Here is a 15,143-nt window from a genome sequence, read left to right on the forward strand (position 1 = left end):
ATCAACCTTGTATCTAAAATAATAGATTATATTAAAATTAAGGAAGACAACAACCATCCTAAATGAATATAAAAAAATTAATGAAATTTTTAATATATTTCGAATAAAAATTATTATAGTTGAATTCAGAGAAATAAATGCAGTCCAATATACCTAAATGATAAATAAATCGACTAGATATAACATATCTAAAATCATATGTCTAATTAAAGTAATGCAATATTATAAATATAAATTATGAATAAAATTATAAATTAAATTTAAAATTAAAATATATAGCAATCAACTATTATATTATATTTATTTTATAAATATTTATATCCGTGCATGAGCACGGGAAAATCACCTAGTCATTCCATATTTTTCAATTCCACAAATTCCAAATTGTTTTACTAGTTACATTTGTTTTTCTCAACCTGGCCAACTTTGTTGTTGACAAAAAAAAGGCCAACTTTGTTTAGTTTTTTTGCAAGTTGTAATAAAAAGACAAAAAAAATATATTTAAAACTTACATAGAATTATCTATACTATATTAAAAGGCAAATAATCTCATCATTTAGGGTGTCCACCTAGGACTGGAAAATCGTCCAATAGGAAGTAGTTTTTTTGCCATGTCACGCAAGAGTTGGGCTGTTTTCTTTACTCGATCCGTGAAATGTAAAATTTGGCCCAAAAATCCAGTTCAAAAGAAACTCGACAACGTTTTAGATGAGACGGTCAATCTCTTCTGCCTCTCCTCCATTAAATTAAAACTTTTTTTTTTTTTTTTCTGCGTTGGTTCGTTTTCTCCAATCGAACACCTCCGGTTCGAAGCTGTCCCGGTAACGCTTCTTCTCCACTCCAATTGATACTGTTACTGTTGTTAATCATGGCATTTAAATGTAGATTCCCACTGCTTCCTCTTCAATTCATATTCTCTGCCTTCTATGGTACTACAGCATATAGACCCTCATGGAGTTGTTCCCATCAAAATCTTCGAGTAAGTAGCAACTTGGCCTGAATTTTACTGAAGGCATGACGTCTTCCAAAGCCTACCCCAAGGCGGGTAAGGATTTCAGATATTCGTTTGAACTTCTTTTTTTTTTAATTCGTTTGAACCTTTTGTTTCTGATGGTTTTGATTATGCAGTTAATGGATTGGCAAGGGTACGATAGAACCAGAGATTCTGTTGGTACTTTTTTTTTCTATCTTATTGTTTGTAGATTATTATTCGCTGCTTTTGCTGATCAATTGTAAAGTGTGATGAATATTTTTTTTTAGTTAGATTTTTCATGATTTCAAGAAGGTGAGGACTTCATCGCTCTCATGGCTGACAAAAAGTTTTCATACCGAAACAAAGCAACTTTGCGATGCTGAAGGTTTTGTGTGTTTTAATATCTAACCATGGATTTTTGATTGAGTAGGTTATAGAACTATGTAGGAGCTGCTGGAGATGAGGTTTACACTCTCTGTCTTCGTACAGGAGAATCACATGCATCCCTCTGTTGACCTGGTTAGCACGCCTCTAATAGCCACACTATTTACATCTATGAAGAATCTTCGCTATGACCTTATGTGATTTATTTCTGGTTTTGTTGTTTCGATGTAGCTCTGACAAGATTGTGTATCTCACTTAATCTTGCCGCCAAATGTGTGCAAATCTTCTCAGTTATTTTACAGGGTTAGTATAGATTTTTTTTTTGTTTGTTTTCACATTGTTATCACTTACTTCTGAGTGCAAATATGTTTATTAAAATTGTTTCAAGAATGTCAGGAGCCGCCTTTCAATGAGGACATGCCGAGGTTGCAGATAGAGAACTTTTACTACACTCGTGAGGATGTTCTTTCTGAAGAGATCAAGTTGAAAGAGAGTGTGACTTGGTCTGTGCATAGACCAAACACTATCTTCGGCTTCTCTCCGTATAGCTTGATGAACATTGTGGGGACTCTCTGCGGCTACGCAGCCATCTGCAAGCACAAAGGGTCTAACTTGGTTTTCCCGGGAGCAAGAAGGCGTTGGAAGGTTTCTCGACGGTGTCAGACGCTGATCTGATTGCTGAGCAGCAGATTTGGGCTACAGTTGATCCTTACGCCAAGAACGAAACGTGTAACTGCAGCACCGCTGATGTTTTCAAGTGCACACATCTGGGGAAGATTCTTGCTGAGCAGTTTGGGATCGAGGAGTCTGGATTCAAGGAAGGGAAGAATGTGGGGTTGGTGGAGATGATGAAAGGGAAAGAGAAGGTTTGGGAGGAGATGGTGAAGGTCAGTTGCAGGAGAAGAAGCTTGACGAGGTTGGTGTGTGGTGCTTTACTGATGTTGTGCTTGGTGTTGAAGGAATGATTGATAGTATGAACAAGAGGAACGAGTATGGCTTTCCTGGTTTCAGGAACTCCAACAACTCTTTTATCTCTTGGATTGATAAAGTACAAGGCTTTCAAGATTGTGCCTTGATACATATTCTACATAACATACGCTTTGATGTTACTTTGTTTATTTGTTTAATGTATATGTTTTTATCAATATCTTAGTTCTTTGTTGGTTTCTGTGTTCTTCTTTTTCTTATGTTTTCATCACGAACTGTAAATTATTTTAGATCAAGTTAATGTTATGTTTTTATATGGGATGTGAGTTACTTTCGTTGAGTTTGTTTTCAAATGATGATGAGACGTACGTATGTCTCATTCAACCGGAGTGGGGAAAATATTAACTATGAATACAATGAAAGCCACGCTTCTGTTTATTAAAGTAAACAATAATGAGAGACGAAACAAAACTAGAGGCTGACATGGAAACAATGAAGGAAGATCTTTATACAAATTTGAACATAGGGTCTTTAACCAAGAACAGTAGAGGGAGTAAAGTAAACAAAAAAAATCACAAGTATACTGTGGTATTTAATGTCTGGAGCAACAACAATATCTGCAACATCAAAGACGGGAAGGACGAAGGAACCTATTTTAACTTTATCCAAACTATTTTTGAACTCTCTGTTTTTGCATATTTTTCTTACTGATGAATATGAGTTGTGAACTGCAGGTACCTCCTTTACAAGCAAGTATTGTGTTTTCCTATTTTATAACTTGCATTTTCTTAAATTTAAATATGTAAGAAATATTATGTTTGCTATTGTGATTAACCCTTTTTCACAATCAGGCTAAAAATGTATAGTTACCTATAAAAAATCAGCCACTCCTCACTGCAATCATCGTAACAGGATCGCGTCTCTCAAGGCTGAAGATAAGAACGACGGTGTTATGCTACCAATTGTGGTGCTGAGAAGGTGAAAAGTGTAACGTCTGCTGTTTTGTGCTCTCATGGAGACCCACCGGATCCATGGCAGCCTCGGAGAGATGGAGCTTTTGTTACGGTTATCGGATCGAGTGTTAATATTATTCTGTTTTTTTTGGCAGTGTCAATGTTGATGAGTTGATTTTATCTAATAACAAATTAACGATTTATTGTCATCTTTCAAACAAACACAAATCGTTATGTCTACGAAGAATAAAAACACCTCATTTATTTATATACATATAAAATTTTGTTTTTCTTTTCACACCTTATCAAGAATTTTTTTTGTAAACTTAACACCTATGTCATAATTTATTAAATATTGGTAAATGGTTTTAAATTTTTCATCTTCTTATTTTTAAACTAAATCTATTGCCAAAAATTTAATAGCTTCTAAATCATTATAATTCATATTTTATTTTGAATCAAACCAAAATTATGACATTATTCTTTTTGTTAACAAATAATCATTTAGTGAAAATATATATTATAATTTTAAATAAATAAAACTATAATTATAATAAATAAAATTCATGAGAAAGAAGGTAAATCAATTTACGCAATTAATCTTTATACATTTCATTTGATTTATACCAACGAAAATAAAAATAATAAACAACATCACCAATTTCACTAAATCTAAGTAAGGCAAAATGATGTGTCTTTGTGTTTTCTAAAATAAATAACTAATTAAGATATTGAGGATTTTATACTTTAAGAAGTCTCCCACAGTTACGTATATGCAAATATCGTTTTTATAAAGGACAATAGGTTTACTTAGGCCATCTAATTTTATTACGCTGGAGATCTCCAACACCTTTCTCAAACCAAAAGTTTCTCACCGATTCCCCTTGCTCAGGAAACTGGTATTGTTTAAGTTATTTTTGTATTCAAAATATGAGTATATTCTGGTTTTCTAAATGCATGAGAATCCTTTTTTTCCTGCGTTCTAGAAAAAGCGTTTTCGAAATAGCCATATGATACAAAAGAGTATGCGGTGTTTGAGGCTTTAACTCATTAGTAGATTCTGGTTTTCAACGAGAGGTAGATACTTATTTAGTTATCTTTTGGTTTAAGCAAAATGGCTAGGAGTTTCGTGGAGTTGTTTTTTTATTGATGTTTCAAGCCAAAACAAATATTCCTAGACTATTCAAGAGATAGAGATTCAGTGTACGAATTATTTGGATGATCATTATTTTAGTCACATCTATTATCATATGTATAAGTTTCATTTATGATTTTCTGTTTTATCATATGTGTTTTGTGTATAAAGTAAGAAAAAATTGATTTTACCTTTTATACATTAACTAAATTTCATTGATCTAATTTTAATTTAACAATATTATTAAATATTATCAAAATTTATAGAGTGTAAAAAATAATGATGTATTACATTTTCAATAAAAATAATAAAACAATGTTTTATTTCTACTTATATGAATAGTATGTATATAAATTTATTATTTATGAAAATAAAACTATATGTTTAAATCATAAACGAAACATTGAAATATTACACTAAAAATTAAATAAATTTAGTAAAACCAAAAATTAAAAATATAGCCGAAAATACATTAGTAGAACGGAAAATGGCCGAAAATTAAAAATATGTTGGAGGGAGAGTTCGTACTCTGGTCCAGGCGCCTGCACGAAGGATACTCCTATGTCGAATGAGACATTAGAGAAAAATTTTAGGGGTTTGAAAATATCTTCGGCCAAAGTATATAAATATCTAACTATGTAAATAAGTGTGTTCCATTTAATAAATGCAGATGACTCAGGTTTTGGAGGAACAAAATATTTAAATAATCATTATAAAAAATTGAGTAAACCACGTATATTCGGAATATTCTGGATAGCAAGGTTTCTTAAAAATCACATCTATGCGGTATATTATGGATTACCAAATTAAAACCACTTTTTAATCTCGGCTAGGTTCAATTATAATTGGTTTGCTTTACCGGATTGAGTACTCCTAAATAATTCACCAACTTTCTCATTGCTGAGAAATACAACACTCTCATTCCAAACACAAACATTGAAACATATGATTGGAAAATAAACTATCAACACACTTTTCCGCGCGTAGCGCGGAGAAAGAATCTAGTATTAATAATGTTGACTTACTTATCGTTCTTTTTTTTAACCAGACTTACTTATTCCTCTCTCTCTCCCCCATTTCTCAAATATCTTTGAGATTCTCTCTTCCCTATTCGTAACAACCAACCACTTCTCCACCCTCATCGCACCGCCGTAAACGCTGCTTTGATAATGTCGTTCGATCTACTTCTCTTCCCGTACTTCATCCTCTTTCTCATTCTCTCCGACTTCGCGTATTCTCAAACATTACCAAAACAAGAAGGTATATCATATATAGTCAGTTATATGATTATAGGGTGTTACAAATGTTTGAGTCAATGTATGATTATCTGTGATTCACTTATCAAAAATAATGATCATCTGTGATTTGAACTCTTTTCGCAGTGGATGCTTTAAGAGCCGTAGCGACGGCGTTGAAGAAGAGTAACTGGAAATTCAATGTCGATCCATGCGATGTCACTTCTGATGGTGGTTGGAGAAACCTTAACGCAGACACAGGATTTGAAGACGCCGTTACTTGTAACTGCTCCTCCACCATTTGCCACGTCACCAGCGTGTTCGTTCTTCCTCCCTATATACAAAAATATATAGTATAACTTATCTCCTTTTATTAAACTTTCATTTAAATTATTAACAATGGAGAAATCCAAAATATTATTGATAAACCTTTTGAAAAAAATAGACTTGGTCGAAGTAGTAGACTAGTAGTTCTCCTACTAGGCTGTTACTAGAATACAATCAAAGTGATTAAATGGTTAATTATTAACCAATTAACACAATTCAAGAGTATTTGCGACTCCCACCAAAACCAAATCCTATAATTAGCCAAATACAAAAATCAACTGTGCTCGACTCTTCTGGTGAAAATAAAGACACCATTATTTTAGGTATTTATCTAATTCACAATCTATAGTGGTTTTAATTTAAAAGATTTTTAAATTCATTTTCTAAAGCCCTATTAGGCTACTACTACCACTATCATCAAAATACATTTTAGTTGTCTGAATGTAGACAAATCTATGCGCTGTCGCTGTTGACCTTTTTGACGCGCGTCCGTGAGTCTAATTCCAACATGTTGCTTTAATGCTAGTGCCATTGGGCTGAAAACATAATGGGCCTATACTTTGCAAACCATTTAAAAAAGCTAATACTTTCTTCTTTTCCCTCTTAAAATCTTGTTGAAACAGAGTTCTCAAGGCACAAGACCTCCAAGGATCTCTTCCTAAAGAGTTAGCTGTACTTCCTTTTCTGCAAGAGATGTAAGAGCCTGAATAGCAGCAAAATCATTACTTGTGAATAAAAAAAGCAGCAAAATCATTATCACTCAAAAACATTCTTATTATTACAATATCTCTCACCACGATCAGTATTTTCATTAACTAACTTAACTGTCACTTTCTTGTTTCTCTTGCAGTGATCTGACTAGAAACTATCTCAACGGTTCTATTCCTCCCGAATGGGGAACCTTACCACTTGTAAGCATGTATGTATCTCTTTTCATCTAGACTTTACATAGATAAAAGTGTGTATGAATGTATAGATTGATTTGAGTAACTTGTTGGATGATAAAATGCAGCTCACTGCTTGGAAACCGGATAAGTGGTCCAATCCCAAAAGAGATTGGAAATATTACAACTCTTACAAGCCTGTGAGTACACTTATTTGATATTTATGTATTCAACAATGTTTCAGACAATCGTACTTGGAATTAATTCTTTTTTTTTGTTTTCCTGAACATTTTTTAGTGTTTTGGAATTCAATCAGATCTCAGGGAAGTTACCTCCAGAGCTCGGGAATCTACAGAAAATTGAAAGAATGTAAGAATCCATGTCCAAATTCTCTAAAAAGGTTACTTTTAGAAATTATTGGTATTTACAAATGATGAGACAATGGGGTGATTAGTTGTGGTGTAGATGTAAGAATTTTACTGTATAATTTTTTATTTTTTTTTTTGACAAAAAAAGGGTTAAACCCGGGTCAATGATGACACAAGCCTAACCCCCGGGTGGAAGTACAGTCAATGATGACAAAATTATTTTACTGTATAATTTTGTCTATAGAAAATTTGTTATAGTTGTAGCCAATGTAGTAGTAAATAAAATAGTATTTCTACAGCAATATTTTTTGCTCTTACCACTTACAGTCTTACAAAATAAAATTGCTACAACCATTTCTTTTTTTTTCTTACTATATCATTAAAATTTAGATAACTTTTATGTTTTCTCTTTGTAGACTTCTTAGCTCGAACTACTTGACCGGGGACATCCCAAGTACATTTTCAAAACTTACTACGTTAACTGATTTGTAAGTACTCCTCTGCTTTTCTTTGATCCCAGACATTGTGTTTTGCTGAAGATTCTGACCTTTTTTTATTTACATTTTTTTTTGCTTTATAGCCGTATAAGTGACAACCAGTTTATTGGAATTATACCAGATTTCATCGAGAACTGGACAGAACTTGAAAAACTGTAAGCAAGCAATCATTTTCTCATATTTTGCATATCGACTTTGGTATTGGTTACATATAAAGTTGTGGAATATTAATATTGCTGCATGTTGTTATAGTGTTATTCAAGCAAGTGGTTTAGTTGGAACGATTCCTACTGCCATTGGTCCTCTTCGGAAATTAACTGACTTGTGAGTACACCAACTTTGCGTGCCGGATTCATTGTTACTGTCAATGATATTTACTGTTTCCATTTTCCAAATCATGAAACCTTTTCAGGAGAATCAGTGACTTGAACGGACCTGGTTCTCCATTTCCACCACTACAAAACATGACATCCATGAAGACATTGTGAGTTTGAGTCTTACACCAAACACATTCAGTAATGGTTTCTTCCCACCTTTGTTGAGTCTAACTTACATTTTCCACTCGCTGTTTCTTTGCAGGATTCTTAGGAACTCCAATCTTACAGGAGAATTACCTGCTTATCTTGGATCAATCATAAAGTTAAAGCTCTTGTTAGTAACCTCTTTTCTTCTTCTACAAGCACAAACTATGAACAATAGTTGAAACTGACATTGTGAGACTTGTTGTGCAGAGATCTTAGCTTTAACAAACTAAGTGGACCAATCCCAGCAACATATAGCGCTCTTTCGAATGTAGATAACATGTATGATGCCTCTGCTATTCTTCTCTGCCCTTCTTTCTTCATGGTTTATATGGAAGCTTAAGTTTTGTTTTTTGATCTTGCAGATATTTTACAAGCAACATGTTAAGTGGGGAAGTACCAAGTTGGATGGTAGACAAAGGAGACAAGATGTGAGTTTTTCTTTATTTAACAATACATGTATACAACACATTTCTTTGTATTGATACAACTGGATAATTATATTGCAGTGATCTTACTTACAATAACTTCTCCAAAGATCCAAGAACTGCAGAATGTCAGAAGAACGATGTGTATGAAGAACAATAAAAAAACTCAAGCTTATGTACCTTCAAATTCATTAAAAAATCTTACAGTTTCTTGATTTTTTTTATATACAGGAATATGTTTTCAAGCACAAGCCCTTTAGTGGCAAATAACTAGTAAGCTCTTTTCTTCTTCTCATAACTTATATAAAAGCTTTGGTTCTAACACCAAATTTTTGTTATGTTTTGATACAGCTCAAACGTTTCTTGTCTGAGTAACTATATATGTCCAAAGCGTAAGTCTTTGAAGCTATATAATTACATAAGTCATATGGCAAACATCTAGCAGTTTATCTGATTTATCTTTTGTTTATGTTGTCAGTATTCTGGGGCCTTTATATAAACTGTGGTGGTGATGAACTAACAATCGACGGGACTAAGTATGATGCTGATACATCAGATAGACCATTCTATGACAGTAGAAACGGTTGGGTTTCTAGCAACACCGGGAACTTCTTGGATGATGATCGGTCTCCCAAAGGAGCAACCTGGACAAATAAAACAGAGCTTAAGATAGCAGAGCCTATGCTTTATACACATGCCCGTCTCTCGGCCATTTCCCTCACTTACTATGCATTTTGTCTTGGAAATGGAAGCTACACAGTTAATCTTCATTTCGCTGAAATTATGTTCAGTGACAATAAAATCTATAGCAGTTTGGGGAGACGATTCTTCGACATATACGTTCAGGTATTGTTTTTTTTTCAACACTGGTTTATTATAATGTTACAATGATGAGAAATGTTTTTTTGTTAATGAGAAGAAATGTTAGTCTATAATATTTTAAAATACTGTAATGCTTATAGATATTGGGGGTGTGTGTGTGGTAATTGTGCAGGGTAAACTTGAGGTTAAGGATTTTGATATTGTGAATGAGGCAAAAGGTATTGGAAGAGATGTGGTTAAGAGTTATCAAGTTATGATAACAAATGGGACATTGGAAATAAGATTGTTTTGGGCTGGTAAAGGAACTCAAGCTATTCCTAAAAGAGGTTCATATGGTGCTCTCATATCAGCTGTAGCAGTAAAGCCAAGTAAGCTTTGCTAAACTCAAAACTAACTTTTGTTTGAGCGTTGTTTTCGTTGTTGTTTGTGTCTTGATTTTATCTCCCATGATCTTGCTATAGATTTCATTCCACCAAAGGAAGCTGGCAGTGGAACTGGAGGTGGAAGCTCTATTGGCATAATAGTTGGTGCTGTAGTCGCTTCAACGGTATTTCTTGTGCTTTTAATCGGAGGTATTTTATGGTGGGGAGGTTGCTTGAGACCCAAGAGTCAGATGGAGAAAGGTACTTATAAAGACTTAAACCTTTAACAATCCATGTTTAGTTGAAAGAGTGTATCTTCCAAAACTTAACGGTGTTGCTTCACTTTTAGATTTCAAGAACTTGGATTTCCAGATTAGTTCCTTCTCCTTGAAGCAAATCAAAGTTGCTACAGACAACTTTGATCCTGCAAACAAGATAGGAGAAGGTGGCTTTGGTCCTGTACACAAGGTTAGCATCATAATGTTATTTGACAATTTTTTTTATGAGAAAAAGAAATTATGAACTAAAGGTTTGTCCATTGTATGAATACAGGGAAAGTTACCTGATGGAACCGTGATCGCGGTGAAGCAACTATCATCTAAATCAAAGCAAGGGAACAGAGAGTTCTTGAACGAGATTGCTATGATCTCTGCTCTACAACATCCACATTTGGTCAAACTATATGGATGTTGCGTTGAAGGTGACCAGCTCTTGCTAGTCTACGAGTACTTAGAAAACAACAGTCTCGCAAGAGCACTTTTCGGTCCTCAAGAGACTCAAATACGACTAGATTGGCCAACGAGGCAGAAGATTTGCGTCGGAATAGCTAGAGGTTTAGCTTACCTCCACGAGGAATCAAGACTCAAGATTGTACACAGAGACATCAAAGCCACTAATGTCTTGCTGGACAAGGAACTAAACCCGAAGATTTCGGATTTTGGTCTTGCTAAGCTTGATGAAGACGAAAACACACACATGAGCACACGAGTCGCAGGAACATAGTGAGTCCCACTCAACCATTCAATCACAAGAAGAAGTTTCAGCTTTGTTTAGATTTCTTGTAACCGAAGCAATATTTTGTTGTGCAGCGGATACATGGCTCCAGAGTATGCAATGAGAGGTCATTTGACAGACAAAGCAGACGTCTACAGCTTCGGCGTCGTGGCTCTTGAAATAGTTCATGGAAGAAGCAACACGAGCGCACAATCCAAGGCCGAGACCTTCTACCTCCTTGATTGGGTAAGTTATTTTTGGCCTTCAATATTTTAAACCTATAGGACCGGTCTTAAACTTTATGGGGTTTGAAACAATTAGTAAACATATATTTTCAAAAATCATTAGGAGCAGGAAAAAAAAAAAATATATATATATATATATAAATACTTTGGGACCATACAGTACGAATGTTTCATCTACTCAGAACTGGTTTGGTTAAACCCTAAACACATGCTTGAGCAAGAAGTCATGAATATAAATCTTGATTTCTTCCACAGGTACACGTTCTAAGGGAGCAAAACAAGCTGATGGAAGTAGTAGACGCGAGGCTTGGAACAGATTACAACAGAGAAGAAGCAATGACGATGATCCAGATAGGGATCCTCTGCACCAGTCAAGTTCCGACGGACAGACCGTCTATGTCGACTGTGGTAAGCTTGCTCGAAGGACACTCCACGGTGGATGTTGAGAAGCTTCTCGAAGCTTCTTTCAACAGAGGAAACGAGAAAGACGAAGAGAGCATGAGGGCGATGAAGAAGCATTACGCGATGATAGGTGGAGAGGATATGACGGATGTGACGGAGCATACTACATTAATCACCGACGGACCATTCACGTCGTCTTCTACGTCCACGACCAACGCCGGTGATCTTTACCCTCTTAAGCTTGATTCTGCTTATTGGAACTCGAGAGTTTGATTATGGATTATGTTTTTGCAAGAATCAAAACAAAAATTAAATTACGGAGGAAGTAATTATGACTCTCTGAAAATTCTTTGTCAAAAAAAGAAGTAATTATGACTCTCTTTGTATTGCTATTTGTAAAGTTTTCTTTTAATGTTTGAACTAGATCATGACCCGCGCGCCTGCGCGGATTTATCTTTTGATTCACATATTTTATATACATGTTGTATATTATTTAAGATTTATAATATAAAAAAGTTAATTAGAATGATCCGGAACCAAAAAAATTTGACCCGGACAAAAAAAATCAAATATTTACTTAGATCCAAATGTTGAGAACTCGAAGAATTCATACATGAAATGAACAGATTTATATCCGATCCAGTGAGCTAAATTTCAAATATAATATCTTTTGTTATATCTTTAATTCATTCTTTTGGGTTGGTGAGATTTACTATTTATTCGGAAGATTTTTGGTTAACTTAATGGTATAGGTTTCTTTTTTCTGAACAGGAAAAAAAAAGATTTGGGTCTTGATTAAATTTATCTTATATAACAAATTACTGCTATAAATAATTTTTATAAAAACTAATTTGTAACAGTAATATCATTTTTGTTATAAATTAGTATATCATGGTTTATAGGTTCAAAGTATAGAGTTAGTCGTCTTCATAGTATTGCTAATATTGATAGATGCAAATTAATGAATACATATAATATATTGTATTATTAGTAATCTGTCGTATAGTATTATATGTTAGTAGATGTATTATTAATAATCTATCTTATAGTATAATATGCTAGTGGATGTATCTAGCTTATAGTAAAATATAGGCAATATAAAGAAACATGCGTAGTGGATATAATAATAAGGTAAGAAGTGAAAAACTATGGTAATGGTTGATATTAATTATTTATAAAAATGCAGGTCTAATATAAGTAGATTAATATAGCATTAATTACATAAGGTCCAACTTTAAAATTCACCTAGAAGAAGTTGTAATGTTTCTGTTTTAATAAGATAGATTACAATTATTTTATTTAAGACAACTAGGGGTTGGCCCGCCCTACGGACGGATGATTTTACAATAAAATTATGTAATATTAAAATATATATTAATTTTATTGAAGATGCTAAAAAATTTTAATTGCATATGAAAATTTAATTTGTTTCTAAGATCATATAGTAATTAAATTAGATTCTTTTTTATAAGAACACACAAAACTATATTAAAAACTAAAAAAATGTAATAGTTAATATTTATTCTTTTGATTTTTATTTCACTTTGATGTAGTTGAAAAAAGCTAAAGTAATAATAAGTAATACTTTTTCTAAGATTTTCAAACTATAATATTATTACACTAATTACTTTCTCACGATAATAAATTAATCAAACTCCAAATTAAATCAATTGAAAATAAAATGTAATATGATAGAATTATAAAAGGTTATATTTTAAAGTACTATATAAATAGTGTTAATAAAAGTGTTAAAAATTATAATGAAATTTGATTTAGCTTTCAGTGTTTTAGTAATTATGTTTTGTAGGCTATTTTAGCATCTGTTGATATTTCTTTGTTTTATAAAATATTATTTGTTGGAAACTTTTCTTATGCTATTTGAAAATATTTGCTGACAAAAAAAAGCTATTTGAAAATATTTTTATAGATTAATAAAATATTATATTTCAAGCAGAATTTTACTTGAGTGTCATACCACAGCATATCAAATAAATTACTTCGAATAACCAAACCATAATTTAACCAAAATAACTTAAAAATCAACAAAACTGCATACAAATGTTTTCTGAAATTCGGATTTATCTTCAAAGACTAAACCAAAAGAAGCAACCCAATCTTTTAATCATTGTTGTATTGGCACTGACTTCTTGTTTGAAACCCACAATTGATCATGAAGAAATCTGCACAACAGAAGTGCAAAACAGAAACATAGTATCCTCGTAAGAGCCGAGTTTGAGCTTGCCATGATTATTATCAGATAGATAAAACGATTTTAGCTTGAAAACAAAAGCCAGTCACCTATAAAAAAAAGAACTCACTTCGTTCCTCTGTTATTGTTTTCCTTCTCTCTCTTCCAGGAGCCTAGTTGAACATCATCACATGTTCCTTTCCTCTTCGCAAGAGCTGTGCTGCTGCAACTTCTGCACCAGCTGCGATACAAAAAAAAACATGGATCAAGAGAACTGAAACTCTAATTTAAAACGCTAAAACGTGGGTGAAAAGCTATTACTCTTTCTGATGCGAAAAGTGAGTTTGGACTGATAATTTGACATCCCATAAAGACCTGAGCAAACGTCCCTTTCTACATTCCTCTGTCTCTCTTGATGTTGACTCTAAGTTGTTCACCAGGAACAAACGTTCTAGTGACATCTTCTGTCAGAGAGAGTAAAGACACACCTAAGGGTCTTGCAGGATGAGGCAGAGCTTCGTGTCCGTGAGAGGTATTGCGGCCTCGTACTGGTTCCACTGCTTTAATGGCTCAGAAACTTTAGAGTGGGAAGTTGCCATGACAGGAAAAGCCTTTGAGACTGGAGGAACTATCTCCGCCTAATCTCCTTCATCGGATTCTGAATGTGATGAGCTTTTCCTCGACACAAATCCAATAAACCGTAAATACCAAAACGTAACTGGTAGAGAAAGTGAAGTAAGGTAAGGAATTAACATACCTGTTGCACCACCGTGGCTTGCTGGTCAATTTGGCCAACGTCGTAATCTTCAGCATCTTCCTCGTCTGGATCGTGGTCGTCGGGGATGTGTTGTTCTCCAGATCATGCTCGTGACCATGACCGTGTCTATCAGTCTATGTTTAGTAAGAACATTCTTTGTCTTCTTTACCTGTTCCTTAACTTTGTTGACAAGTGCACCAGCAACAACTCTTCAGATAGTATCATCTTAATCTTTTAGGTTTACAGATGATATCAATCTTCAATACACACGCACAACCCCTTTTGCCTCCAAAATCCAAAACCTAGACATAAAGAATTGCGCAGACAAAAAGGGATTATGATGCTATGTGGTATAAACGGATTGGGTATACGATGGTTGATTTAAAAATGAGACCAAACCCCACGTTACCAAAACACAAAGCTATGATGCTTGGATAATCATACCGGAGATCTCTTTATACTGATCTTTTGCTAGCAAGTAATTCTGATTTGGTTAGCGTCAGTTCATCATCCAACTAAATCAATGCTTCTAAAATTAGTTAGATCCTGTACATGAGAACAATGCATACATTAATTCAATATATGGCTTAGACGAAGATCTGAAAACCCATAAGCTAAAGAGAAGAAGAAGAAGAAGAAGATAAAGCATATCTTACCATTGACAACCAAACAATTATAACATAGATTGATATACAATTATATCATCTTCCGTAGTCCTGCAAAACAAAATCCAAACTTTCAA

At 33.7% G+C, this 15,143-nt stretch overlaps 1 protein-coding gene, 2 long non-coding RNA genes and 1 pseudogene across 6 annotated transcripts in view; 3 read left to right on the forward strand and 1 right to left on the reverse strand.

Annotated features, from left to right (window-relative positions):
* Positions 1-11,879, forward strand: part of LOC108858917 (probable leucine-rich repeat receptor-like serine/threonine-protein kinase At3g14840) — a 16,620-nt gene extending 4,741 nt beyond the window's left edge. Inside the window, exons 1-23 of one of the 2 annotated variants that reach the window (XM_056986123.1) lie at positions 5,423-5,632; positions 5,755-5,926; positions 6,558-6,629; positions 6,785-6,853; positions 6,947-7,018; positions 7,116-7,187; positions 7,603-7,674; positions 7,767-7,838; positions 7,936-8,007; positions 8,096-8,167; positions 8,263-8,334; positions 8,415-8,486; positions 8,570-8,635; positions 8,714-8,776; positions 8,864-8,905; positions 8,984-9,024; positions 9,111-9,478; positions 9,627-9,822; positions 9,916-10,077; positions 10,166-10,284; positions 10,369-10,817; positions 10,905-11,055; positions 11,310-11,879. In XM_056986123.1, coding sequence (XP_056842103.1) covers positions 5,542-5,632; positions 5,755-5,926; positions 6,558-6,629; positions 6,785-6,853; positions 6,947-7,018; positions 7,116-7,187; positions 7,603-7,674; positions 7,767-7,838; positions 7,936-8,007; positions 8,096-8,167; positions 8,263-8,334; positions 8,415-8,486; positions 8,570-8,635; positions 8,714-8,776; positions 8,864-8,905; positions 8,984-9,024; positions 9,111-9,478; positions 9,627-9,822; positions 9,916-10,077; positions 10,166-10,284; positions 10,369-10,817; positions 10,905-11,055; positions 11,310-11,729 — 3,057 coding nt within the window. In that variant the 5' untranslated portion in view covers positions 5,423-5,541 and the 3' untranslated portion in view covers positions 11,730-11,879. Of the gene's footprint in view, positions 1-5,422; positions 5,633-5,754; positions 5,927-6,557; positions 6,630-6,784; positions 6,854-6,946; positions 7,019-7,115; positions 7,188-7,602; positions 7,675-7,766; positions 7,839-7,935; positions 8,008-8,095; positions 8,168-8,262; positions 8,335-8,414; positions 8,487-8,569; positions 8,636-8,713; positions 8,777-8,863; positions 8,906-8,983; positions 9,025-9,110; positions 9,479-9,626; positions 9,823-9,915; positions 10,078-10,165; positions 10,285-10,368; positions 10,818-10,904; positions 11,056-11,309 lie in introns of those variants that run through there. The other variant, XM_056986124.1, reaches the window with a different exon arrangement.
* Positions 688-1,395, forward strand: LOC130495082 (uncharacterized). The gene is made up of 3 exons (XR_008934346.1): positions 688-821; positions 939-1,045; positions 1,129-1,395. It is a non-coding gene; the product is annotated as an uncharacterized LOC130495082 (long non-coding RNA).
* Positions 1,433-2,525, forward strand: LOC130512419 (3-oxo-Delta(4,5)-steroid 5-beta-reductase-like; annotated as a pseudogene).
* Positions 11,880-13,438: 1,559 nt separating the features above from the next.
* LOC130512899 (uncharacterized) lies at positions 13,439-15,119 on the reverse strand. Of its 3 annotated transcripts, none has more exons than XR_008946529.1 (6): positions 15,058-15,119; positions 14,846-14,947; positions 14,402-14,703; positions 13,966-14,316; positions 13,775-13,885; positions 13,439-13,636 (listed from the first exon to the last, which is right to left on the reverse strand). It is a non-coding gene; the product is annotated as an uncharacterized LOC130512899 (long non-coding RNA). The 3 variants fall into 3 exon arrangements; XR_008946531.1 differs by having other exon boundaries at positions 13,755-13,885; XR_008946530.1 differs by having other exon boundaries at positions 14,811-14,947.
* Between the last annotated feature and the right edge of the window lie 24 nt (positions 15,120-15,143).

The sequence above is a fragment of the Raphanus sativus genome, chromosome 5, assembly GCF_000801105.2.
Source record: "Raphanus sativus cultivar WK10039 chromosome 5, ASM80110v3, whole genome shotgun sequence".
NCBI classification, from domain to species: domain Eukaryota; kingdom Viridiplantae; phylum Streptophyta; class Magnoliopsida; order Brassicales; family Brassicaceae; genus Raphanus; species Raphanus sativus.